Source organism: Panthera pardus, unplaced genomic scaffold, assembly GCF_024362965.1.
Source record: "Panthera pardus isolate Hobbes unplaced genomic scaffold, ASM2436296v1 HiC_scaffold_19, whole genome shotgun sequence".
Classification (NCBI taxonomy): domain Eukaryota; kingdom Metazoa; phylum Chordata; class Mammalia; order Carnivora; family Felidae; genus Panthera; species Panthera pardus.
In genome coordinates, this window is record NW_026526754.1 from 12490532 (window position 1) to 12517639 (window position 27108).

At 40.9% G+C, this 27108-nt stretch overlaps 1 protein-coding gene across 12 annotated transcripts in view; it reads left to right on the forward strand.

Annotated features, from left to right (window-relative positions):
• HYDIN (HYDIN axonemal central pair apparatus protein) overlaps positions 1-27108 on the forward strand; it is a 433704-nt gene that overhangs the window by 122023 nt on the left and 284573 nt on the right. For all 12 annotated transcript variants that reach the window (XR_008423557.1, XR_008423558.1, XR_008423559.1 and 9 more), the window contains 2 exons: positions 6167-6366; positions 22782-22906. Coding sequence is in view for 9 of the 12 variants with exons in the window: in XM_053906649.1 (XP_053762624.1) it covers positions 6167-6366; positions 22782-22906 (325 nt within the window). In the remaining 3 variants the exon portion in view is untranslated. The remainder of the gene's footprint in view (positions 1-6166; positions 6367-22781; positions 22907-27108) is intronic.

A 27108-nucleotide genomic window follows, 5' to 3' on the forward strand; every position in this document is an offset into this window, starting at 1 on the left:
TTTGGTCATTTTGGATAATCCCTGGAGTGGTGAGGACCTGCAGGGCACTTCCCCTGTGCTGTGGTGTATAACTGGAGTTGGTGGGCGGGGCCACAGTCCGACCTGATGTCTGCCCCCAGCCCACCGCTGGGGCCACAGTCAGACTGGTGTGCGCTTTCTCTTCCCCTCTCCTAGGGGCGGGATTCACTGTGGGGTGGCAGGGCCCGTCTGGGCTACTTGCACACTGCCAGGCTTGTGGTGCTGGGGATCTGGCGTATTAGCTGGGGTGGGTAGGCAAGGTGCACGGGGGCAGGAGGGGCAGGCTTAGCTCGCTTCTCCTTAGGTGATCCACTTCAGGAGGGGCCCCTCTTCCTTGGGCCTCTTGTCTGCGCTTGGCTCCAGAGACTCCGTTCTGCTAATCCTCTGGCGGTTTTCTGGGTTATTTAGGCAGGTGTAGGTGGAATCTAAGTGATCAGCAGGACGCGCGGTGAGCCCAGCGTCCTCCTACGCCGCCATCTTCCCTCTCTCTTCCTCATTCTCTTTGAATAGATGGGGAAATATAGCTACCGCCAGGAAGCTGAGACCCAGCTAAGTCAAATGAAGAGTCACAGTGGTAGAGGATAAGGCCCGTGGTGCCTGACCAGTCTCATTTTTAAACTTATTAGAACTTCAGAGCTGAATCTTCTCTTTTGAAGGATGAGTTTCCGATTGAGAAGATACTTTAACCCTCTGGGGAATTGATAGCATTTTCTGGGGACACCAAGTATTAAATTCACTGAGTCCTAGTCACATCTAGTTGTAGTTTTACTCTGTGTGAGACATTCTCCCATGAAGTTTAGGAGTGGAGAAAAGGCAAAAAAAAAGAGGGTTGTGAGGGTTTAACCACATTGGCCATGCTTGCCTTTGCCTCGAGGGTCATTTGCTGCAGGAGAGGACACCATTTTCCTTTGCTGGAGACTTTAAAGGACAGAATTATTGCCATGCTTACTCTCTATCATGGAGCCAATATAAAATCAAGATTCATTTTTTTTCTGCTTCTCAGAAAGTTAGATCTTCCATTTTCATATTCTGTTGCTGGTTTTTTAAAGTTTGCGGGCTAGGCAGGTTGGAAGGAAGGCAAATGGACAAAAAGTAGACTGGATGTTTCACCTGGAGAGCATTGTTATAAAAGATAACATTTTAGGAGAGAAAGTGATTCATAGCCATGTCTCTCACAGTAGAGGGGAAAAGCTTGGAATAAATATTTTGGCTCTGAACGGTGACCTGATTGCTCTGAATCTAAATGCAGTGGAAGGGAGTATATAAACTAAAGTGATTGCTTAGCTTGAAGGCTGACAGAGTCTCCCCGGGCATTACATCTGAATTAATTTTCAGTCAGTAGAGCAGTATATAATTGTATTTTACATAATCTAATATAGTCATATTAAATATAGAACTTCAGAGATTAGAAGACATTTTTATGGAGTTGTTTAAAGAATTCCTTCATATTCTTTTATGAGTATGTGAATTGATTATGATAAAAACATGTCATTCAGATCAAACTTTAAATCTTCCTCATTTGGAAATTTGAAAAGTTTGAAAATATCTCTGTGAATATTTCAATTAGCCTTCTAAACTACTTTAAGCTGTCTTCAATTCCTCATAGAACAAGGCAGAGAACGTGTAAATACAGAATAAAATAAGACAAATTACTTTGGGATCACATCTCATTCTGGATTCAGTAGCATCTTTTTTCTTTCTCTCAAATCCTCAGTTAATAGGAAGTTTCCACATGTGCCAGAAGCTTTCCGGTTCCTAATTCCCAACAAAAACTTTGCTTGCTGGGTTTGATCCACTAAGAAAAAATGAAAACAGTACTTATCTCTTTAGGATTCTGATGTAATCAGAGTAGATTATTTCGTTGGTGAATTCTGTGGGGTTTTCTAGGATCAAGTGTGCTTAATGTAATTTGTACTCCCTTATGTCTGAATAGCATAATTTTTGAGCCTGGGATTAACCGTCTACAAACCGGAATCAGTTGAAGAGCTGAGTCCAACAACTCAATTTTAATACATTTCATGAATACTTCCCATTAATTTTTATTACTTGTTCCTACCTTAAGACCTTTACATTTGCAATTCCTCTTTCTGGGAACAATCCATTCCTAGATCTCACTTGACTGGCTCCTTTTGCTGTTCAGGTCTCCACCCAAAGATCGCCTCCTCAGGAAATCCTCCTTGGTTGTTCTCACCTAAAGCAGCCCCTTCCAACATTATCACTTTACCATGTTTTATTTTCTTCAAAGCTCTTGTTGCTTTCTGAAATTATCTTGTATTATTGTTATTATTATCATTAGGGTTATCATTATTATTATCTTCACAATAAGAGGAAACACAAGTTGAGTTTTTCCCATATGCCTTATACAATCATTATATTTAATACAACGTTTTAATGACAGCTAGCGTTTAAGGAGTGCTTGCTACTCACCAAACGCTAGGTGGAGCATTTACCACCCTCGGCTAGGTCACTGTCCTGTTTGCCCAGACTGTTGCAGGGGCTTCCTAACTGGCCTCGGTTTTCGCATTTTAACCTCTTAGAGTTTTCTGCCCACATAGCAGTTAGTGATCTTTCTAAAACATAAATCAGGTCCATCATGATCAGCTTTCAGCATCAGATGCTTTTGGCCTTTTTCGGGTCCCAACTGGCTTACAACGTCTGGCGCGATCTGGCCCCTACAACCGCGCTGCCAGGTCTCTAACCTCTCCTGACCTCTGGCCACTGGCTCCAAGTCACACTTTGCCCAGAGTGCCATGCATCCGCGCAATGGTTCAGGTCTCAATTCGCTCAGATCTCTGCTGAAATGTCACTGCTCATAGAGGCCCTTCCCACGTGTGCCATGTGAAAAAGCAAGCGAACACTCTCCATCCCCTTCTGATGCTTCATTTTTCACCACTCACTACTGCCCAACATTGCGTTACTCATTTCCGTGCACTCAGCAAATATTTTTTGAAGGTTTACTGTGTCCTAGGCCCTGTCTAGGCACTGGATATATGAAATCAATACAATAGCCAGAGTCCCTGTTGACGTTGGAGATTCTAGGGACAGGCATATACTAGACTCAACAAATAGGTAAAATATATGCTATGTTGGATGCTTTGGGGCAACTGAAGCAGGAGGAAAGGCTGGGGAGTGATGCATAGAAGGGGGAGGAGTAAGTTTCAAATAGGACTGTCAGGGAGGCCTCAGTGAGCCTTGCAAAGTCCTGAAGGAGGTGAGGGAGTGAGCTATATGAGTAACTAGAGGAAAGCGTGTTCTACACAGAAAGAACATTGGGTTTGAAGGCTCTGGAGGAGGAGCAGTTCTAGCATGTTCAAGGAGCAGCAAGGATGCCCATTGTGGAGCAGAGTGAGCAATCGGGGGAGAGGCTCTGGCCAGAGAAGTGATATGAGCACTGGGCTGTAGCATTCACAGGCCTCATCCTGGGACACTGAGCAGAGGAACAACCTAAGCCAGACCCCTGGGGCCCTTGTGTGGAAAACAGACTGTGAGGGAACAAGAGCTGAAGTAGAGTCCATTTGCCCAGGAAAGATAGGAATGGCGAGGGCCAGGTGGCAGGGCAGAGATGAGAAGTGATCATGGTCTGGATGTGTTTGAAAGGTCAGTTCTACAGAATTTACTGAGAAATTGAGAAATAGAATAATCAAGAATGCCTCATTCCAGGGTTTCCAATCCAGGCCTCTGGAACAATGGAGATACCAGTACTGAGACAGGGAGGCAGTGAGGAAACAGGCCATGAGCAGGACCTCAGATGGCATCGTGGAGGCTTTGTGGGTATGAGAAAAAGGCTTCCCCTCTGGGCGGATGTAGTTGGAGCCAGCAGAGTGGGCTGGATTTCGGCCCCAATCCTCCTCGATGGGGCGTTTGTGCCAGTGGCATTAATCTGCTTAAGTTTGTGACGTACATCCAGTGAGATGCTGACTGAGCAGCTGGGTGAGAGTCTGGAGTTCAGGGAGACAGAGAGACTGCAGGTGCACAGGGCTCTGTCACACGAGCATTCCTGGCTCTTTTATCTTTATATTTCTTTTTATATGTATTACATTGTATATTAGATATGCTTTATTAACTTTCCACCATCTCCATTGTTATGTAAGCTTGAAGTGATCCGTGTCTGTGTTTCCTGCTTCATTTGCAAACCGAGCTCCGTACCTGGTCCCTGAACACTTAATAAACATGGTTGAATAGATAAACTAATCGGGGAGACCACTGCTTTATACTCGTCCTGTGGGTTACGTGAGATGGAGTGCACCCCCAGGTTTATACGTCAATCTATATGTCAGACATCCCCATTCCCACTCTATACTGAAAGCCCAAAGCGAGTTTTTCTAAAACCTCCACCTTCTATTACCATTTACTACATGATTACTGAAAGGAAATTTAACTTCGATGTGGACTTGACATTTACCAATGTTGCCTTGCTGCTAAATGATGGGAAAACTTAAAATGAAAAAAAAAAAAGCCTGGTTTAGATAACAAATTCCTCTCATAGCAACTTTTGAGCTTCTGGTCTATTCTTGGGACTGTTAATACTTTCCTTTTATATTTAGTTTTGTTTGTTGGTGAACATTCCATTTTTACTTTTTCTTTGGTACATTGAGGATGAGAGTTCTATTTTCCTATCTTATGAAATGTCGTGAAGGGGCAATTTAATTCAGCATTTCTGTTGCATTTAAATCCAAGACTGGGGAAGATATATGCCTTGGACCTCAGCATTTTTATTTAGAATTGTCAGTGATGGCCTTGCATGACAGATGAGGTTTATTTTATTTAAAAAATTTTTTTTAATGTTTTAATTTATTTTTGAGACACAGAGAGACAGAGCATGAGCAGGGGAGGGGCAGAGAGAGAGGGAGACACAGAATCCGAAACAGGCTCCAGGCTCCGAGCTGTCAGCACAGAGCCCGACATGGGGCTCGAACAGATGAGGTTTAAATTGGGCTATGTATCAGTTAGTTATTGTATATAGTAACAGACCACGCCCGAACCCATTGGTTTCAAATAATAAATATTATTGCTCACGAGACTCTGGTTCAGCTGGTCTTGACTGGGCCCACTCATGTGTTGGGTAGGCAATTCTGCTCATCTGGGTTGGGCTCTCTCACATATCTGGGGCTATAGGCTGGTCTGGCATGGCTTACATGTCTGGGACATCCGGGCTCTCATCCTGCAATAAGCTGGATGGTGTTTATTCACATGGCAGTGACAGGGTTCCAAGAGCAAGACTGGAAATACCCAAGGCTTCTTGAGGTCTCAACTTGGAACTAGCACAGCATCATTTCTGCCACATTCCATTGGTCAAAGCATGGGATGGAGAAATAGACTGGCTGCACTCATGATGGAGAGGCTGCAAAGTCATGTTGCAGATTATGGGCTTAGAGACACCATAAATTGGAGCCATTAATATAATGGCTTGAAGGATAAATAGGTCTAGAAGGAGGATGTGAGGAACTGGTGTGAACTTCCTCTGATCTAAAGAAAAATGTGCTTCGGGGCCTGGGTGGCTCGTCCTTGTTAAGCATCTGACTTTGGCCCAGGTCATTATCTCATGGTTTGTAAATTCAAGTTCCACATGAGGTGAGCTTGAGCCCTGCTTGGGGTGATCACGAGGCCCTCTTGGGGTGAACATGAGCCCCTTTGGTTAAACATGAGCCCCACTTCAGGTGAGCCCGGTTCTCTCCCTCCCCCCCTTTCCCCCCCTCTCCCTCCCTCCCTGTCTCTCTCTTCCTCTCTCTCTCTCTCCCCCCTCTGTCCCTCCTGGGACTCTCTCTCTCTCTCATTCTCTCTCTGCCACTTGCTCACTTGCACCCTCAATCTTTCTCAAGAAAGGAAGAAAGAAAGAAAGAAAGAAAGAAAGAAAGAAAGAAAGAAAGAAAGAAAGAAAGAAAACTTGACCCTTGACTGGTTTCCATCTCACCTCCTAAACACATGAAGCATAAACTTCTCCTGACTTGTAAATGTTGACACTTGAACTGTTCCCTTTCTCTCAGAAAAGAGTATCTCATTGAAAGTACATCTATAATTGTCTTGAGAAGCTTTCACAGAGTATATTAAGTTGTTTTGCAAGATAGCTGGCATATGGCCATATTTCTTGCACAGTTATCTTGATCATGTTGGCATTTCCACAAATAATGATTGTACCCTTCTGTCTTAGGATTATGCCCATATGTTGACCTGCATAACTGAAAGAGAAAAGTTTATTGTACCCATCAAAGCAAGAGGTGCACGAGCCATCCTAGATTTTCCTGACAAGCTGAATTTTTCCACTTGCCCTGTCAAATACAGCACTCAGAAGATTCTGCTGGTACGAAACATTGGCAACAAAGATGCTGTGTTTCGCATCAAAACTCATAGGTATGCATTCCTTCAGTTCTTGGTTTTGATTGATTATAGCTAAATCGAGTCATCGCAAGTAATTTGCTGGAATAGCATTCAGGGTAGAATTGCTTGTTACAGTCTCTGGCTGGAAGGCAGAGAGACCGTACTGAGGTGGGCCAAACTTCCTCTTCAGCCAGAGAGGAAACTGAAATTCAAGGTTACCTTTGAGTGACCTCGGGTTTAGGTAAAGATGTTTTTCTGAAATGTTGATAAAAGTCTTTCTATTTAGCACAGAGAAATCTATTAATAAATATTTGCGTTTTGACAGGGAATTTTTTTAACTGGCTGTATATCAGTTTTCTGTTGCTAATGTAGCAAGTTATCACAAATTTACTGGATTAAAGCATCAAATTTATTATCTGGTATTTCAGTAGACCAGGAACCTCACTGGGTCAAAATTCAAGTGTGGGTGGGCCTGTGTTCTTTTCTGGAGGCTTTAAGGAGAATCTATTTCTTTGCCCTTTCCAGATTCTGGGGGCCACCCACATTCCTTGCTTCATGTGCCACATTCCTTGGCTGAAAAAAAAAAGGGAAAAAGTGTAGTAGCTGCTTCATAGGGTTGTTGTGAGGAATAAATGAATCGATAAATATAACCTGTTCACACACAGAGGGTGCCTGGCTGGCTCAGTCCGTAGAGCAAGTGACTCTTGATCTCAGGGTCATGAGTTCAAGCCCCACATTGTGTACAGAGTTTACTTTAAAAATAAATAAATAGGGGCGCCTGGGTGGCTCAGTCAGTTGAGCGTCTGACTTTGGCTCAGGTCATGATCTCATGGTTCGTGAGTTCAAGCCCCGTGTCGGGCTCTGTGCTGACAGCTCAGGGCCGGGAGCCTGCTTTGAATTCTGTGTCTCCCTCTCTCTCTGCTCCTTCCCTGCTCACACTCTGTCTCTCTCTCAAAAATAAATAAAGATTAAAAAAAATTTTTTAATAAATAAACAAACAGACTGTTGGTACATAGAAAGTGCTATCTAGGGGCGCCTGGGTGGCTCAGTCGGTTGAGCATCTGACTTCAGCTCAGGTCATGATCTCACGGTTCGTGAGTTCGAGCCCCGTGTCGGGCTCTGGGCTGATGGCTCAGAGCCTGGAGCCTGCTTCCGATTCTGTGTCTCCCTCTCTCTCTGCCCTTCCCCCATTCATGCTCTGTCTCTCTCTGTCTCAAAAATAAATAAACATTAAAAAAAAAAATTAAAAAAAAAAGTGCTATCTAACTAGTGGGTTTTGTTGTTGTTGTTGTTGTTGTTGTTGTTGTTGTTGTTTTTCTTCAGATGAACTATTGCCAGTGTATACAATACAATGTTACATGACAAAGGGGGATTTGGAGTGCAGATATAATTAAGGCTGCTAATCAGCTGACCTCAAAATGGGGGAAATTATCTTGGATTATCTGGGTGGGCCCGTGTGTCCTTTAAAATAGAAGAGGGAGGCAGAAGAGTTCACAGAGATGAAAGTTAAATAGAACTCCACCTGCATTGACCTTGAGGATGAGAAGACTGAGGCATAGTTGTACAACTATACAGGTTGTACAGCTTTGCTCAAGAGCACATAGATAGTAAGGGAAGGAGAGGAATTTATTCTGGTTATTTATGGAGTAGCTATAGTGTGGTAGACACCAAAACGATGACACAGCCCTTGCTCTTGAGGAGCTCCCTTACTAGACGGGTAAGAACGATTGTCATGGGGCATATGCATGGTGTTAAATCAGTGGGGCCATAACAAGAATGACCAGCTTGGGAAGACAGGAAGCAGAGGGTCAAGTTCTTTTCTATGAATTTGTAAGAAGTAATGTGTGTATTGGTCTGGATTGTGAACTCATTTTCAGAAAGGTATTATCTATGGAATCCTTTGCAAGTTAAGGGCATGTCTCTCCAGAAAGGATTAGCATTTGCTTCTGCTTAGTTCCTAAAGGTTAGACTGTGTAGATTTCTCTTCTGGTAATTTGTTGGCTTAGAGGTTCCTGGACTGATAATGTATAGTCAAACCTCAAACCTGCATAAGACACATGTCCAGAGTTATGAATTCTCTAGAGAAACTTTGTTTCCTTCACTTAAATCAAGACAGACATTTTTCCTTGTGCTAATGGGAGAATGTTTTAGTCGTTTAAGTTTCCCCAGTGTATGTGGGGATTTTCTTACCCGTCCCCTGACTTAACAGTCTCAAGGTTTTGTCTCCTGCTCTAGCAGGGCTATTAAAACCTAGGCTTCGGGAGGAGTTAAGATGGAAGAGAAGTAGGCAGACGGTGGGCTGTCCTTGTCCCTCAAACACAGCTCTATTGAGGTCACATCATTTGGAATATTCAGGAAATCAATCTGTGGACTGGCAGAAGGCTCTCTGTGGTTGCAGGGAGACAGTGTGACAGGTGCAGGGTGTGTGGAAATGAATTGGAGAAGAGAAAAACGGCAGTGCCGCAAAGAGGGAGGGAACCTATTCCACAGAGAGACATAAGTGAGAAAGAGAGGAGTTGAGAGAGTGCGGCATCAAGTTCATACAGGAGGAAAACCTCTCCGGATCACGTACTGCGGAGAGAGAAGTACTGCGTGTCACAGGTTTTTTGTTTTGTTTTGTTTTTTTCAAACAGCATTTGGAGCTCAAACTCAGGTTTTGGAAGTATGCGACTTTGGAGCAGAGCTGTGGTGTGCACTCCTGGGGAGAGGGAGGGAGCTGGCTTGAGAGTGCATAGCATGGTGTGGGGATCTCCGGGGTACACTGGGAAAGAACATTCTCCTTCGTGGAGTACTTTTGGAAAAGGGTATATTGCCTGTCCAAGGACAAAAGACCATGTAGGTGCCAGTAAAAGGCCTTTCATTGGCAGGGGACAGGGCGTATGACCTTTTTGCTGCTTTTAGCGGTGCTGCATCATAGAGTCCTTGCACCATGCAGGCATGGGGCTGTTTTTCAGCAACAGAGGACTTAAGACACAGCGTGAAGAGCCTCTACTCGAGAGGCAGTTCGTGCAGTGCCAGGTCCTTTAAGACTTTGGGTTTTGAATCCCAGGTGTGCACCAAAGAAAAAATGCAGGAAAGCTGTGGCACAGGGCTCACTATTCTAGGAGGGAATGCTTGAACAGCGGGGGGGTGTGAGATCCCCTGTCTGGGAATGAGAGATTGGGGTGGTGCCATTTTCCCCTCAACACTAACACAGTGGGACTTGAGGGAGCAGCACAGCGACCTCCAGTGGAGGTGGGACCCCCTTACATCAAACCTGCCCCTCTGTGCCTGGCAACTGCTTATTTACTGGAGCAAGGTTGACTCTGAGCCTACAACGGGCATTTCCTCCAAAAGACCAGCACAGCCAGCACCCCGCATGCACCAAGTGTACTGAAAATCAAGTGCTTCATAACAACCCCTGCAGTTCTGGTGGAAATAGAACCAGACTTACCTTTTTCCTCCACTTCTTTTTCTTTCTTTTTTTCTTTTGGAATCAGGCTCATAGCTTCTTCTTATTTTTTTTGTTTGTTTTTCCTTTCCTTTTCTCTTTTTATGACTCAGTCTTCTTTTTTTCTTTTTCTTTCTTTCTTCTTCTTTGAAATCAGACTTACAGTTTTTTGATTCTCTGGTGTTGTTGTTCCCTTTCCTTTTCTCTCTCTCTCTCTCTCTTTTTTTTTTTTTTTTTTTTTTGGATCTGGCTTTCCCCTCTTTTTGCCAGGCTTATTTTAGCAAACAAATCAAAGAACACCTAAAGATCCAAACACTCTCCACTGCAAGCAGGGAAGAGCTCTGCAGAAGACTGACCAGTGGGATAGAGCAGCCAAAATAGTGCACGCAGCATACACCAGAAACACTTCTGGAAGTTCCAGGCCCTGGACAGAGCATGACCCCTTTTTAATATAGCATTACTCTAAGTTGCAGGAAACATAACATGCTATTGAAACACACAAAAGACAGAAACTTAGCCAAAATGATAAGATGGAGGAATTCTCCCCAAAAGAAAGGTCAAGAAGAAATCACAGCCAGGGACTTGCTCAAAACAGATATAAGCAACATATCTGAACAAGAATTTAGAACAAGAGTCATAAGACTACTATCTGGACTTGAAAAAAGCATAGAAGACACTGGAGAAACCCTTACTGCAGAGATCAAAGCTGGAAAAACTAGTCAGACTGAAATTTTAAAAATGCTATAACTGAGATGCAAAACTGAATGAATATAGTCACAATGAATTGAAGAAGCAGAGGAGAGAATAGGTGATATAAAAGATAAAATTATGGGAAAAAATAAAGCTGAAAGTAAGAGGGAAAGGAAAGTATTATATCATGAAGGAAGACTTAGAGAACTTAGTGATTCCATAAAACAAGACAATATCTGTACCATAGGAGTCCCAGAAGAAGAGTGGGAAAAGGGGACAGAAGGTTTATTTGAAAAAATTATAGCTGCGAACTTCACTAATCTGGGGAAGGAAATAGGCATTCAAATTCAAGAAGCATAAAAAACTCTTCTGGAAATCAACAAAAATAGGTAACACCATGACATATCATAGTGAAACTTTCAAAATACAAAGATAGAGAGAATTCTGAAAGCAGCTATGGTCAAAAGGTCCTTAACCTACATAAGATTAGCAGCAGACCTGTCCACAGAAACTTGGCAGGCCAGAAGGGAGTGGCAGGAGATATTCAATGTGCTGAATGGGAAAAATATGCAGCCAAGAATTCTTTATCCAGCAAGGCTATCATTCAAAATAGAAGGAGAGATAAAAATTTCCCCAGACAGGGGCGCCTGGGTGACTTGGTCGGTTAAGCGTCCAACTTTGGCTCAGGTCATGATCTCGCGGTCTGTGAGTTTGAGCCCTGCGTCGGGCTCTGTGCTGACAGCTCAGAGCCTGGAGCCTGTTTCAGATTCTGTGTCTCCCTCTCTCTCTGCCCCTCCCCTGTTCATGCTCTGTCTCTCTCTGTCTCAAAAATAAATAAACGTTAAAAAAAATTAAAAAAAAAAATTCCCCAGACAAACAAAAACTAAAGGACTTCATGACTACTAAATCAACCTTGCAAGGAATTTTAAGGGGGATTCTCTGAGTGGAGGAAAAAAAAGAAGAGCAAAGACTACAAAGGATCAGAGAACATCACAGAAACACCAAGTATACACGTAACACAATGGCACTAAATTCATATCTTTCAATAATCACTGTGAATGTAAATGGAGTAAATGATCCAGTCAAAAGACATGGAGTACCAGAATGAACAAAAAAAAAAAGAAAGAAAGAAAGAAAAAAGAAAACAAGATTCATCTATATGTTGCCTACAAGAGACTCATTTTAGATCTAAAGACACCTGCAGATTGAAAGTGAGGGGAGGGAGAAACATCTATGATGCTAATGGATGTCAAAAGAAAGCTGGAGTAGCCTTACTTATGTCAGACAAACTGGATTTTAAACCAAAGACTGTAGCAAGAGATGAAGAAGGGCATTTTATCATAATTAAGGGATCTATCCATCAAGAAGATCTAATAATTGTAAATATTTGTGCCCCCAACTTGAAAACACCCAAGTATATACATTAATAACAAACAAAGAAATTCATTGATAATGATACCATTTTCAATGGTATCAATTTAATATCCCGCTTACAGTAATGGACAGATCATCTAAGCAGAAAATCAACAAGGAAACAATGGCTTTGAATGACACACTAGACCAGATGGACTTAACAGATATTTTCAGAACGTTTCATCCTAAAGCAGCAGACTACACATTCTTCTCGAGTGCACATGGAACATTCTCCAGAATAGATCACATACTGGGTCACAAATCAGCCCTCAACAGGTACAAAAAGATTGAGATCATACCATGCATGTTTTCAGATCACAAGGCTATGAAACTTGAAATCAATCACAAGAAAAAAATTGGAAAGCCCTCAAATATGTGAAGGTTAAAGAACATCGTACTAAAGAATGAATAAGTTAACCAGGAAATTAAAGAAGAATTAAAAAAATAATGGAAGGGAATGAAAATGAAAACATGACAGTCCAAACCCTTTGAGATGCAGCAAAGGCAGTCCTAAGGGGGAAGTATATTGTAATTCAGGCCTATGTCAAGAAGCAATCTAACCTTACACCTAAAGGAGCTAGAAATGGAACAGCAAGTAAAGCCTAAAGCCACCAGAAGAAAGGAAATAATAAAGATTGGAGCATAAATAAATGATATAGGAACAACAACAACAAAACCCCCAGTAGAACAGATCAATGAAACTAAGAGCTGGTTCTTTGAAAGAATAAACAAAATTGATAAACTCCTAGCCAGACTTATCAAAAAGAAAAGAGAAAGGATCCAAATAGAGGAAATCATGAATGAAAGAGGAGAGATCACAACCAACACCAGAGAAATACAAACAATTCTAAGAGAAACAGGAAAAATTATATGCCAACAAACTGGGAAATCTGGAAGAAATTAACAAATTCTGACTCACACTACCAAAAGTGAAAAAGAAGAAATAGAAATTTGAGCAGACCCCTAACCAGCAGAGATTGAATTAGTTATCAAAAATCTCCCAAAAAAACAAGAGTCCTGGGCCAGATAGCTTCCCAGGGGAATTCTACCAGACATTTAAAACAGAGTTAATACCTCTTCTTCTCAGACTATTCCAAAAAATAGAAATGGAAGGAAAGCTTCATTCTATGAAGCCAGAATTACTTTGATTCCAAAACCAGATAAAGATCCCCCCTAAAAAGGAGAATTACAGGCCAATATCCTTGATGAAACTGGTTGCAAAAATTCTCAGCAAGATACCAGCAAATCAAATTCAACAGTACATTAAAAGAATTATTCACCATGATCAAGTGGGATTTATTCCTGGGCTACAGGGCTGGTTCAATACTTGCAAATCAATCAGTAAAAGATATACCATATTAATGAAAGAAAGGGTAAGAACCACATGATCCTGTCAATAGATGCAGAAAAAGCATTTGACAATATATAGCATCGTTTTTTGAAAGAAAGTAGGTACCCTCAAAAAGGAAGATAAAGGCCATATATGAAAGGCTCACAGCTAATATCATCCTCAGTGGGGAAAAACTGAGAACTTTCCTCCTAACATCAGGGATGCAAGCGAGATGTCTACTCTCACCATTGTTGTTCAAGATAGTACCGGAAGTCCTAGCCTCAGGAGTCAACAAAACAAAGACAACAAAAAGAAATAAAAGGCATCCACATTGGCAAGGAAAAAGTCAAAATTTCACTCTTCACAGACAGCATGGGCTCTACATGGAAAACCTGAAAGACTCCACGAAAAAAATGCTATAACTGATAGGTGAATGCAGCAAAGTCGCAGAATATAAAATTAATGTACAGAAATTGGCTGCATTTCTATACACCAATAATGAAGCAACAGAAAGAGAAATCAAGGAATCAATCCTGTTTACAAGTACACCCCAAACCATAAAATACCTAGGAATAAGCCTAACCAAAGAGGTAAAAGATCTATATCCTGAAAACTATAGAAAGCTTATGAAAGAAATTGAAGAAGACAGAAATGGAAAACCATTCAATATCCATGGATTGGAAGAACAAATATTGTTAAAATGTCCATACTATGCAAAGCAATCTGCACATTCAGTGAAATCCCTATCAAAATAACACCCGCATTCTTCACAGAGTTAGAACTAACAATTCTAAAATTTGTATGGAACCAGTAAAGACCCCGAATAGCCAAAGAACTCCTGAAAAAGAGAAACAAAGCTGGAGGCATCACAATTCTGGACTTCAAGCTGTATTACAAAGCTGTAATCATCAAGACAGTATGGTACTGGCACAAAAACAGACACATAGGTTAATAGAACAGAATAGAGAACTCAGAAATGGACACACAAATGTATGGCCAACTAATCTTTGACAAAGAAGGAAAGGATATCCAATGGAAAAAAGACAGTTTCTTCATCAAATGGTGTTGGGAAAACTGGACAGCAACATGAAGAAGAATGAACCTGGAACACTTACTTACACCATACACAAAAATAAATTCAAAATGGATGGAAGACCTAAATGTAAGATGGGAACCATCAAAATCCTAGAAGAAAAAAATGGGCAACAACCTCTTTGACCTTGGTCATAGCACCTTCTTACTAGACATACCTATGGAGGCAAGGGAAACAAAAGCAAAAATGAACATTGGGACCTCATCAAGATAAAAAACTTCTGCACAGTGAAGGAAACAATCAGCAAAACTAAAAGGCAACCAATGAAATGGAAGAAGATATTTGTAATAGACATATTGGATAAAGAGTTAGTAGTCAAAATCTATAAAGAACTTATCAAAATCAATACCCAAAAACCAAATAATCCAGTGACTAAATGGGCAGAAGACATGAATAGACAGTCTTCCAAAGAAGATACCCAGGTGGCCGACAGACACACGGAAAGATGCTTACTATCACTCATTATCAGGCAAATGCAAATTGAAACCACAATGAGATACTACCTCACACCCTTCAGAATGGCTAAAATTAACAACTCAGGCAACAACAAATATTGGTGAGGATGCGGAGAAAGGGGAACTCTTTTGCACTGTTGGTGGGAATGCAAACTGGTGCAACATCTCTGGAGAACAGTATGAAGTTACCTGAAAAAATAAAAAACAGAACTACCCTACAACCCAGTAATTGAAATACTAGCTATTTATCCAAAGGATACAAAAATGATTCGAAGGAGCACATGCACCTCAATGTTTATAGCAGTGCTATCAACAATACCCAAATTATGGAGAGAGCCCAAATGTCCATCGACTGATGAATGGATAAAGAAAATGTGGTGTGTGTGTTTGTGTGTGTGTGTGTACACACACACAATGGAATATTGCTGGGCATTCAGAGAGAATGAAATCTTGCCATTTGCAACAACATGGATGGAACTGGAGTGTATTATGCTAAGTGAAATAAATCAGTCAGAAAAAGGTAAATATTTGATTTCACTCATATGTGGAATTTAAGAAATGAAACAAATGAAAATAGGGTAAGGGAAGGAAAAATAAGATAAAAACAGACAGGGAGACAAACCCATAAGAGACTCTTAAATATAGAGAACAAACTGCGGGTTGCTGGAGGGGGGTGGCTGTGGGATGGGCTAAAATGGGTGATGGGCATTAAGGAGGGCATTTATTGGGGTTAAGCATTGGATGTTATATGTAAGTGATGAATCACTAAATTTCCTGAAACCAATACTACACTATATGTTAACTAACTTGAATTTAAATAAAACAAACAAACTAAAATGACCAGGGCTTTAAGGTTATTGAGAATCCAGGTCAGACCTAGCATTAGCTCAGTGACTAACTGCCCTGGTTCTTAGCTTCCTCTTTGCTTTTAAATCCTGTAGATTTGCCTTTTTTTAATGCATGCTCAGCTGCACATTTATATAGGTTATATTTTATCTAGTCTTTCTAGGTATTTTCTGGTGGAAGAGCTTTCAGGTTACCTGTTCTGCCATATTGTAGGTGGTAGGGCTGCCATAATGTGGGTGGAAGGCACATCCCTTGGGAGGGGAATTGTGTTTATTGTTCACAGGAGCATCCCAGGAGCATCACTATCTCTGAACAGTTTTATGTAGGTCTAAGTTTATGTCTGGTATCCTATTTTCCTGGTTGAAAAACTACTTTTAATATTTCTCATAGCACAGCTCTATTGGAAATTCTGTTTCGTCTATTTGAAAGAAAGTATTTTGCCTTCATTTTTGAAATGTATTTTCTCTACAGTTTAGAATTCTGGGCTGACAGTTCTTCATAATTTTTTCAGGAGTTTAAAGATGTCATTTCATTGTCTTTTGGCTTACATTTTTCTTAAGAGAACCCTGCCATAACTCTTATCTTTGTTCCTCTGTACATAACTATGTCTTTTTTCTTGGGCTGCCTTTAAGATTTTGTGTTTATATTTGATTTTTAGCAATTTGAATAAGATATGTCTAGATGTGGGTTTTGTTTTTGTATTTGGTCTTGTTGTTTTAAGGATTTTGTTTTGCTTTTGTTTAGTTTTGGTTTCCATCCTGCATGAGGTTCCAAGGTTCCTAGATCTTTCATTATTTTTGGAAAATCTCAGCCATTATCTCTTCAAACATTTTTTCTGTTCCATTCTTTCTTGCTGTTTCTTCTGCCTGGCGGGAAGTTCTGTCTGCCACAGGTATAACGGTCTGTACCTTTCCCATCTCCCCTGAGGGCGGGTGGATTGTCCATCTTTAGATTTCAGGCTACTTGTTTGCTCTGCAACATCTCCTTTCTGATTGGTTCGAGAAAAGTTGTGATTTTATTGTTTAGCTGGCTTTTCTTCATTGTTGGGGTGGGCAACCTCTTTCTAGCTTTCTGCATCCCAGGTAGAAGCAAGACCCATTGAGCTAATTTATAAATCAACCAGCAAAGGCAAAGGCAAAGGCAAAGTTCTTTTGAAGATTAGTGTCTTTTGACATTGTCCATAAGTGCCTATAGAGCCTTTGCCATCTTGTGAGATTCACAGAGTTCGACTGAAGGAGAAAGAAGCAGTTTAACTGGCTCACCATGAGTTAGAAAGCATGAACCTTTTTTTATTTAAAAGGACCTTCCACAACCACGTTCCATAATACACATTAAAAACTCCCTGTTACACTGGCATTTTTCCTGTGAAAAATAAAATCCACTTAAGGTGGAAAACCAGGTGCAGGCAGCATATCTTCCTGGAATGTTTGACTGAATCCTAAAAACTACACATAAATGGAACTTATTATATATCATAGCCATACAAAAGTGAAGCAAAATCACTGCATGGATTTCATAGTGTGAAGTTGCATGACAAGATCTAAAACTTTTCTATCCATATAACTATGAATGCCAATCATCTTCTCCTAATATAGAAATACTTGCAAGGTAAAATGGTAAGTCCACTCAAGGACTAGCTAGTAATCATAACGACATCAGAAACTCTAGTCCAACATTCCCATTTTACAGATGATGGAAATAAGGCCTGATAAGGGAAATGGCTTATCCAAGTTCCCCCAGTAAATTAATAGCAAAAAGCCTAGATCAGAATTAACATGGGCCAGTTCTGCGCTTACTTACCCTCAGATCCACTCCTTGCCCTTCCCAGGCTCTATTCAGTATCTCTGGGCTGTTAGCCTTCCTAGCTGCCTAGGCCAGCTGGATTCCTGTTGGGTTTGACCACTGAGGGGTAAGGGGGAGGGCACTAGAAGGAGATTGCAGGGTAGCAAACAGCCAGGGCATTTCTCCTCCTCCCTCTCAGACTTCAGCAGAGTCCCCAGCAGTGAACCATCTCCTCTCTGGTTCTAATTGTCAGCAGAGCAGCCTGCCGTGGTTTCAACTTCTGCCAGGTCCCCAGGATCTGATAACACTTCCTCCTCTTCTTGTGTCTCCAACCCAGGAGTGGAAATGGCTAACTGCTGTTACTAACCCCTGAGGAATCTCACCATCTTAAGTTGGGCTTCTCATTTCTCTCATCAATCTCTCAAATTCCCTGTTTGCAAATATTTTTGCTTTTCTGCTTAGATATAGTATCTATTCATGATACAGTAATTTCATGTTCTTTCCACAAAATTGTATTTTCCAACCATGCTGTCAATTTTGTGAGCTACCCCAAATCCTTCCAGTAAATCCCTTTTCTGTTTAAGTTAGCCAGAGTTGGTTTCTTTTGTTTTCAACTGAGAACCTTGCTGGCTACAATGAGAAAGGATGTAATTGAACTTGTGGTCACATTGCATTGAATCAGAATCTTGGGGAGATGCCCTGACAAGCATCCCTTCTCAAAAAAGGACAGGTGGTTTTGTTGCCCCCACAGGGGTGAGGACCACTCTTTTCAGTTAATATGATTGCCAATAGACATGGGAGGGAAATGGATATACTGTGAGACTTTGCATTGGAAAAACCTAGGGTCTCCTGTTTGGTCCCGTTTAGAGTCAATACACAGTTAGAAACAGTATCTCATGGGAAATTCTTTAAAAAACAGATCATATTCTTTTTATTGAAATAACGATTTAATTAATGACTAAGTTTATAAATGGTTGGGTTCATATAAATTTTAAAAATAAAACTTTATTTGCCTGTCTGTTGCCCTCATTAGAATATGAGCTTCTCAAATGCAAAGGTTGTATCTAACTCTTTTCATTTGTATTTTCCTAGCATCAAATATAGTGCCTAGAAGAAATAAGTGCTCAATAAATGTTTATAGGATGCCTATCCAGCAGTATATCACAAAGGCAAAGCTACAGCTATAAACCTGTACAATGATTTAAAGTAAAAAAAAATGCTCCCAGAACTATAAAATAGGCATAATGGTTTTTGTATGAATAAAAGGAGTTGCGATGTACTGTAAAATATACAGAGAACATAAACAATTACTCTTCAACTTTATTACAGATTTGATGTGAAAGTCTAGTAGGTACCAGAATAATTTTGACTCTTAAAGTAAGCTTAATTTTGGAAGGTGCAATAGAAAAGTTTAGGAAGCAATCTCAAAATCTAAAACCTCAGGTTAGGAATCAGCTAATAAGAAAGATTGTCTGAAGAAAACATACTAATATTATATTCCATATTTAATATAACAGAGCCAATCTTGACCTTTTGCTAAAATATTGAATCTAAATTGAACTAAAATATTAGTTTTCAAGAGCAGTTTATAGGGAATTGAACGAAAACTCAAAATCTTTGTTATGTCTCCTGATTTTTCATGAACTCGGGTTCTGTCCCTAATCAAGCACTCAGTATTAATGAGAATATTATATCAAAACCAAACATTTTGGTAGACAGAGCCAGCCTTATGCCCTTGAGAGACAATGCCTTTTACCTCTTAGTTAAGAGCATTTTCTGATACTTGATATTTTCTAGCCAGTTCAGCCTGTCTGCCTGTGGTAAAAATGAAGTACGAAATCGAATTATAGACAATGTTTAAGCACCAGAACTTAACACACTGTACCCAATTAACATCTGATTTATTGAGAAAGCTTAGGCTAAGTAACATTGGTGATCCCAGGTGATTTTTTAACTGCTGAAGAAATTTAATGTAATATAAACCTCACAGTGAGCACAACAGGAAAGTATCTGTTACCTTTGTATAGAATTTGGATTTCTGGAGGTCCTAGAGAGGGGTCTCCTTGTCCATAGAAAATTAGCTTGGGTTTTGCAACTGAGATAATGCTATCCAATTGATTTCAAAACTGTGCCTTTTGCCACCAAGAAATGTTTGAAAAGAAAATGAAAGCACCATGTAGGAAGAAAAATATTAGAAACTAGGGAAGCAAAGATAGAAGAAAATATCACAACATTGTTCCCAAAGTCAGGAAACTGGGCCCAGTTGTCAATTCTTAAGATTCTTACTGATGCCATAAGGAAGGAAAAAACTTTTAAGACTGTGAGATTTATTTTGGATGACTTACCTTCATCTCAGGAAGCAGGGCTTCTTGAGATACTGAAAGGCTGTTCCTTTTTGTTCCACCAAGATGTTATAAAGATTATTTAATGATTACAGATATTTTTATTTCACTCTGAAAGTTGGTTATAATTCAATCTACAACCTCTTCTGAGAGACTTCTGTGAGTACAGAACTGTGTGGGGGGTGAGAGACACAAAGATAAGCCTAACTAGGTGATTTCCATGTTCAGGGATGGTTTGGGTAGGCAGGAAGAACTTGAACTTGAAGGCAACTCCACCACTACCTGGTTGGGCAACTTTGGGCCAGTTGCCTGCCCTTTTGGAGCATCTATTTTCTCATGTCTAAAATGCAATAATAATACCTACTTACTGCAGGTTTTTTCCAGGATTACAAGGTTTGGCATATGTAAGGTGCCCAGTGTAGTGCCCAGTATGGAGTCCATGCTCATGGAAGTTTATTGGCTTTCCCTCTCCTGTCATCTCAAGAGTCTGTAGCTATTGACAGGGTCAGGCATGAAAACTAACTGTCGTACAAGCTGAACTGAAGTAAGAAGTGAAAAGAAAGTCACAGCTCTGAGAGGAAAGAGACTTTGTTAACAAGACAGAGAATCAGGGAAGAGTCTATCTAAGAGGTGGCTTTGAGTCTGAGCAATTTTAAGTGGCTTTGGGAGAAGTATGACCTGTGGAAAATGGTAAGTACTCTTGTGTGACCTTAGTGGTCTGTGTAGAGGGCACAGTCTAGTTGGAAGAGGGAGGTGGTGCAGTGCTAGGTGAGGTTCAAGTGTAGAGAGCAGAGCCCTCTCACCCTGTCCCTCCCCATTCTGACTTGGAATGTGACAGATGTTTGGGACATTCGGACAGATGTATGTGTTTAATAAGAATGCAAAATGTAGTTGGGAGCAGATTGCATGGGACCTCAAATGCCTAGGACTTTGAACTTGATTACATAGATTATGAGGACCACTGAAGGTGTTTGAACAAAGATGAATGTGTTACTACCTGTGTATGTTTTTTACAGTATCCCTAGAGCAGTGTGAAGGATTGAGAGGAGAATAATAAGACCTTGAACTCATCTAAACAGCCAAGATCATCCTCAGGCCATCTCCCATCTAGAGGCTGCCAGTGAGAGAGATAACATAAATAATAATAAACACTTGTTTAGCACTTCCTATGTGCCAGGCATTGTTTTAAGCTCTTCACCTGTCCCAGCTCCTTTAGTCCTCCCTACAGCCCTATGAAGTAGGTGCTGTCGTCACCCCCATAGAGACAAAATGTTCAGTGACTTGCTGTAAGGTCATGGCAGAGCTGGATTTTGAACTTCTTAGGTGGCTTCATGCTAAGGACCACTACTGCATAGAGCCTCGACAGAAATGCCCGGAGTTTGCTGGAGGATTGGTACTGTAGGTGTGGGAAAATCACATAGGCATGGGAAGATAAAGAAGTGAAAGTAGAGGGAGATCCAAGTCGAGAGCCCCAGAGGAAATAAACAGTTGCCCGTGGTAGGAAGCACTGAACATCTTGCAATGATGATCACAGGTACCACCACGTGCTACCCTAGCCACAGCTATCTCCTCACCGAAGAAAGTTCAGGTTTTCTGACATTAAATTCATTATCTAAGGAAAGATTCAAGGGATGAAACTAAAAAATGGTTGTGATGGAAGTAAATAATCAGAAGCAGCTTAGCCTGCCAGATACATTGTACAACGCATTACTTTGAAAAACTAGCAATTTAGAGAAGTGAAATGGACCATGAAAATAATTAAATGGGCTGGGTTTTTTTATTGAAAAGGAAGAATGCTGTAAGTTATTTAAGGTACTTCATGGTCAGATCCAGCTTCTCTCTTAACACTTCCAGGGAAATTAGATGAAACTATTTCCTGTTCCCAAATCTACCCTATCACTCCATAATGTCTACATGCCCAAATTCTATTTTCCACACAGGACTTGTCCCCAGTTTGCCTTTAAAAAAAAAAAAATTTTTTTTTAATGTTTATTTATTTTTGACACAGAGAGACAGAACATGAATGGGGGTGGGCAGGGGAGGGGGGTGGGAAGAGAGAGAGGGAGACACAGAATCTGAAGCAGGCTCCAGGCTCTGAGCTTCAGCACAGAGCCTGACCTGGGGCTCGAACTCATGAACCATGACATCATGACCTGAGCTGAAGTCGGACGCGTAACCGACTGAGCCACCCAGGCACCCCCCAGCTTGCCTTTCTAAATGTTCTCCACCCTTCTCCAGCTTGCTGTCCCCCAGAGGGCTGACCTGTATGGCTTAGGTCAGCAGACTCCCAAGGCTTTGGCTTCTAGTTCGGTTCAGCCAGTAGGGGTCCCAGCAGGTGATGAGACAGGAGGATGTGAGGTCAGGACAGTTTCTCCCCTAGTGTCTTCTCTGTGAGGCCACCTGGGCTGTCTGTCTTGACTGAAGCTCTTTGCTCCTCATAAGGCAGCATTCTCAAGTAGGACTCTTGTGGGCTTCAAAACCACCGCTGCTCCTTGGCTCTTTGGGCCTAGAGGTCATAAAGGCTTTACTGTTTATAGCCCTGGGGGATTGTATCATCTTTTGTAGTTCCTGTATATCCCTAAGCCCCTTTTCAATAGACCCCTTGTTAAACTGCCCTCAAATTATCTTCCTGTGATTGTGTGATCTTTTGGGACTCTGATATATTTTTCCATTATGAAAACTTCACTGAACTGTCACAAAACTTGATTTCTATCCCTTTGAACGTACTTTTCTGTTGCAGCTTACAGTATTTGCATACATGTTTTAAGTCTGACCACTGGAATCACTCAATGAATGCTAAAAGAATGGCTGAAAGGCAAGGACACAAACAAGAATATTATGATACCGTTTAAATTTCTCTTAGACTTGTTGATCTGTTACTGCTATTTTAACCTTAAAACCAAAATCTTTCACATTAGGGGGTAAAGTATACTGTCCTTCTGATTCATTCAGTTGGGGCGGGGGGTCTGAGCTGTCTACAGAACCACAAGTCCTGTCTCTATCTTCTCCTCCTCCTCTCACACGTGTCAGGATGTGTTCTGATGGTGCGTCTTCATGTGTGCTGCAGGCCTTTCTCCGTAGAGCCACCTGTTGGAACTCTTAATGTGGGAGAGTCCATGCAACTGGAAGTGGACTTTGAGCCACAGACTGTGGGCAATCACAGCAAAAGACTTATTGTGCATTATGACACAGGTATGTGTTATTCTTTGTCCAAAGTTCTACATGTTAAGAAAGGTCAAGTGGAAAATATGGTGAAGCAGAGTAGCAGGTGGTTATTTTGGCTGCATTAGAGTAAGCTAAGAGCCACAAGGTCAAGAACCGAAGAATGAATGTCTCCAGCAGAAATAATGTTGATCCAGATAGAGGTCCCACCTGACTGGTTTCTCCAGTGCTTGAAAGCCTGAGAAATACAGAGCTCTGGAAGGAAAGTATACCCTGCAGTCACACAGATAGTTTAAGGTTATTTATGTGTACATGGAACTTGAAGGTAAATTAATACCATGTTTTCCATTTGATTTATTACTGCATTTGTCTAACATCATAAAAATGTGAACTCCAATTCAGAATGTTCTTGTGTGTACCCACTAGTCTATGTAAGGCCCAGCTGCTTTAATTCTTGGAATGTGCAAGTATCTTACTTAATGTCTTACTTAAATGTAGTACTGTGTCTACTGCCACTAGCATTTTTTGAAGGCCACAGTCTGTATAATCATGAAAATTATACAATTGTTTTTGCTAATATTTAATTTATGGTTGTGTGGACTGCATGTACGTTATGCAAGTCCCCAAAGCTGGTTTTCAAATTAATATTTTACCATTGCCATTTATTATTTCATGATTTTTCTCATTTTCCTCTCACTTTTTCTTTAACCATTCATGTTTATTGACCCAGATTGTCTGCATCAGAAGGCCACTGTAGGCAGAAAACACAAGGCACAGCCAGGGGAAGAGTAACAAATGATGTGTAGTTCACAGTTCAGACTTTCTGGCTTTGTGGATGCATATCTGAGCGGGACGTTCGAGTCCTTGCCTATGGACCTGTGGTTAAGCGGTCCAAGTTCCACATTGCCTGGCATAACAGCGACACATACCCAGTGGTACCATCCACGTATCTTATCTTTTAGTGTAGGACAGAATTCCCTGGCTGCTCTCAAGACAAACGTGATCTGAACCAGCTTAAGCAAAAAGGGGAGAGCTTTGGCCCATGTAATACAAGAGAGGAGGGTAAAAAGCACAGTTTATAACACAGAAGGGACATCCATTTTTCCGAAGTAGTTGTGTCATTTTACGCTCCCGCCAACAAAGTGTGTGACTTCCAATTGCTTCACGTCCTTGCCAATAAAGTGTTCTCTTTTTTTCCCTCCTGCTACCACATAGTGTTGTCTTGATCATTTTAGACATGCAAGTAGTGTCAAGGTAGGTCCTCTAGTGGTTTTAATTTTCATCTGATTAATGATGTTGAGCACCTTTTCCTGTGCTTTCTGGCCATTCATATATCTTTTTTAATGAAGTGTCTGTTGAAGTCTTGCTCATTTTTTATTGAGTTGTTTTTCTTTTATTATTAATTTGTAAGAGTACTTTATAACTTGATATTCTCAGTACTAACCATTTGTCAGATATATGTGCCGTTAATATATTCTTCCAGTCCGTAGCTTGCCTTTTCATCCCCTTCATGTTTCTTGATCAGCAGAAATTTTTAACGTTGATAAAGTCAGCATTCCCAATGATATTCCTTTAGGATGAATGCTTTTTGCCTTCTTGCTAAGAAATGATTATCTTCTCCAAGATCACAAACATAGTCTCCTATGTTTACTTTTAGAGGGTAATAGTTGTAGCTTCAGTGTTTAGGTTGATGGGTGATCTTTGAATTCATATATGTATATGTGTGAGGTAGGGGCTGTGTTTAATTTTTGTTCCCCATACAGATTATTGGCTCTTCTCCCTTTTATTATCTTGTTCTGGAATTCCAATTAGTTACTCTATTGTTCTGTTTCTATTACTACTTTACTATTTATTCCTTTTAACCTTTATTTTATGTTTTCCATCTCTTTGACTCTGTAGCACTTCTCTGGATACTTTCTTCTCCATTCACTAATTCCCTCTTCCATGAAGTCTCATCTGCTGAGGTTTTTTGTTTTTTTGGTTTTTTTTTTAATGTTTATTTGTTTTTGAGAGAGAGAGAGAGAGCAAGCGAGCAGGAGGAGGGCAGAGGGAGAGAGGGAGAGGGAGATACAGAATCTGAAGTAGGCTCCAGTCTTTGAGCTGTCAGCATAGAGCCTGACGCAGGGCTCAAACCCATGAACTGTGAGATCATGCCTGAGCCGGAGTTGGACGCTTAACCGACTGAGCCGCCCAGGCACCCCTCATCTGCCGAATTTTAATTTTTCCACTCTTGCATGTATTTTGCTTTCTGAAATTTTATTTGGTTCTTGATTAAATCTGTTCTTAAATCTGATTTCTCTCTACTCTTTCATTTTTCAAGTTTCCCTTTTATTTCTTAAATATGTTAAACATCGTTATTTTCGTTCTGCATCTCATCACTTAAATATATTATATCTGCTTATTTATTTATTTAGTTTCTGTTTATTGTTTATGATGGTTTTCAACCACAGTATCTATAGGGGAGGAAAAACATATTTTTCCTCCACCCTTCTAGGCTTTTGGGTGGGGCCCTGTAACAAAGACAGATCAAGAAGAGAAAAGCATACACTTATTTAATATAAGTTTTCCTTTGATGCAGGCAGGCTGAGTCTGGGGACCCAGAGGGGTCCTGCAGGAGCAGCCAGGAGGGTCCTCGGCTTCATGTAGGAGGGAAATCAAACATGAGCCCACAGGAAATAAGAGCAGAATTTATTGAACATATAGAGAGCTCAGATACAGACACAGCATTCGACAAACTCAGAAAGGGAAGGAGGGGGTCTTGTCTTTGTTCGGATTCTGGTATACGTGTCCCCTCAGGCATCCAGGAACTGGTTAGAAGACCAAGGCCCAGGTGTTATTCTTGGAGCCAGGGAACCTTGGCATCAGGAAGTATAGAGCCTTGGTCTGGAATGCACATATGCTGGCTTCCTCAGGTCCTTCTCACCTGGCCCTTCCTTAGATATCATCTATTCTAGAGGAATCATGAACTCCTTGTCCCTTACCAGGAGGGCATTCTGAGGCATGTGTAAAGTGGGCTGGGGTTGCATGTGCTGGCAAGAACAGAAAGCAGGAAGAAGAACAAAAGCTGATTTTTATGGGGTCCTTCCATTTCCCCATCTCACCTTGGCATGGGAGCTTTCAGAAAGAAATGAAGACCTTGAAGAAGTAGTTAAACCTGGGTATTTTTTTGCTAGGTTTGATGAAGAGTAGAGTTGTGGAAAAATGTGTTAGGACCAAAACGGGTATGAGCTAAGTGTAAACTTGGGACAACAACTTCCTCTCAATGTCCCTCTGTCTCTAGACAAGTCTGCTCCTTTCATCCAAGTACAGGAGGGTACTTCTCACATGTGGGTCTTACGGCCTGCTTCAGTGGAAGATCAGAAAATCCTTTCTTATCTGCCGTTTCTCGGATTCCTTCCACTTGAAATAGGATGCCAAGGTGTGCCATATTTTGGGACAGTGTGTGCTGAACCCCATCATACCTCCTGCCCTTTTGTGTTTTGTAAATTCTGGATTTAGCATCCCCACTTCAGTCAGGCCCTCGACTTTATCTGCCATCATATGCACACAATGCAGTAGTTAAAGGAGAGGCTCAAGGGTTAACAGAAGCCATTACAACAAAAGACAGCCTTGGTACTACATTATTTCCTACAATTCTTCACCTCACTTTGATGTTCTTATTATCCTATAGGGTTAGGGATCAATTTTAAAGTAGTTTAAAAAGTATTTTGTTGAGAAGTTTGGTTATTTCAAACCTCAGTTTAATTTGCTGGTAAAATTGACTCCAATTTATGTCTTTTTTCACATCATTCAGCATTATTTATTTCCTACTATTCTGTAATCCTCTCCATATATCATATTATAAACACGGTTTATCCCTTCATGTATTTACGTTTTCTCTAGTTTTTCTCAACAGTTTTCTGGGTAGAAGTCTCAAACACTGTGGTTAGATTTATTCCTATACATTCAATATTTTGTATGTTTGTGTAAGTGATTTTTTAATTACATTTTTATTGAGGTATAATTTAGGCACAATAAGATGCACAGATGTTCACTGTACAGTTTGATGAGTTTTTTCACGTGTAAATACCTGTGTAACCACCACTCCCTGTGAGACAGAATATCCACGGCTTCCGAGAGTGCCTCATGCCCTCTCCAATCAGTCTCTCCATCTCCATCCTAGACATTTGGGGTCCTGTCACTCCATATTAGTATTGCTTGTTCTTGGACTTCAAATAAATGTGCTCACATAG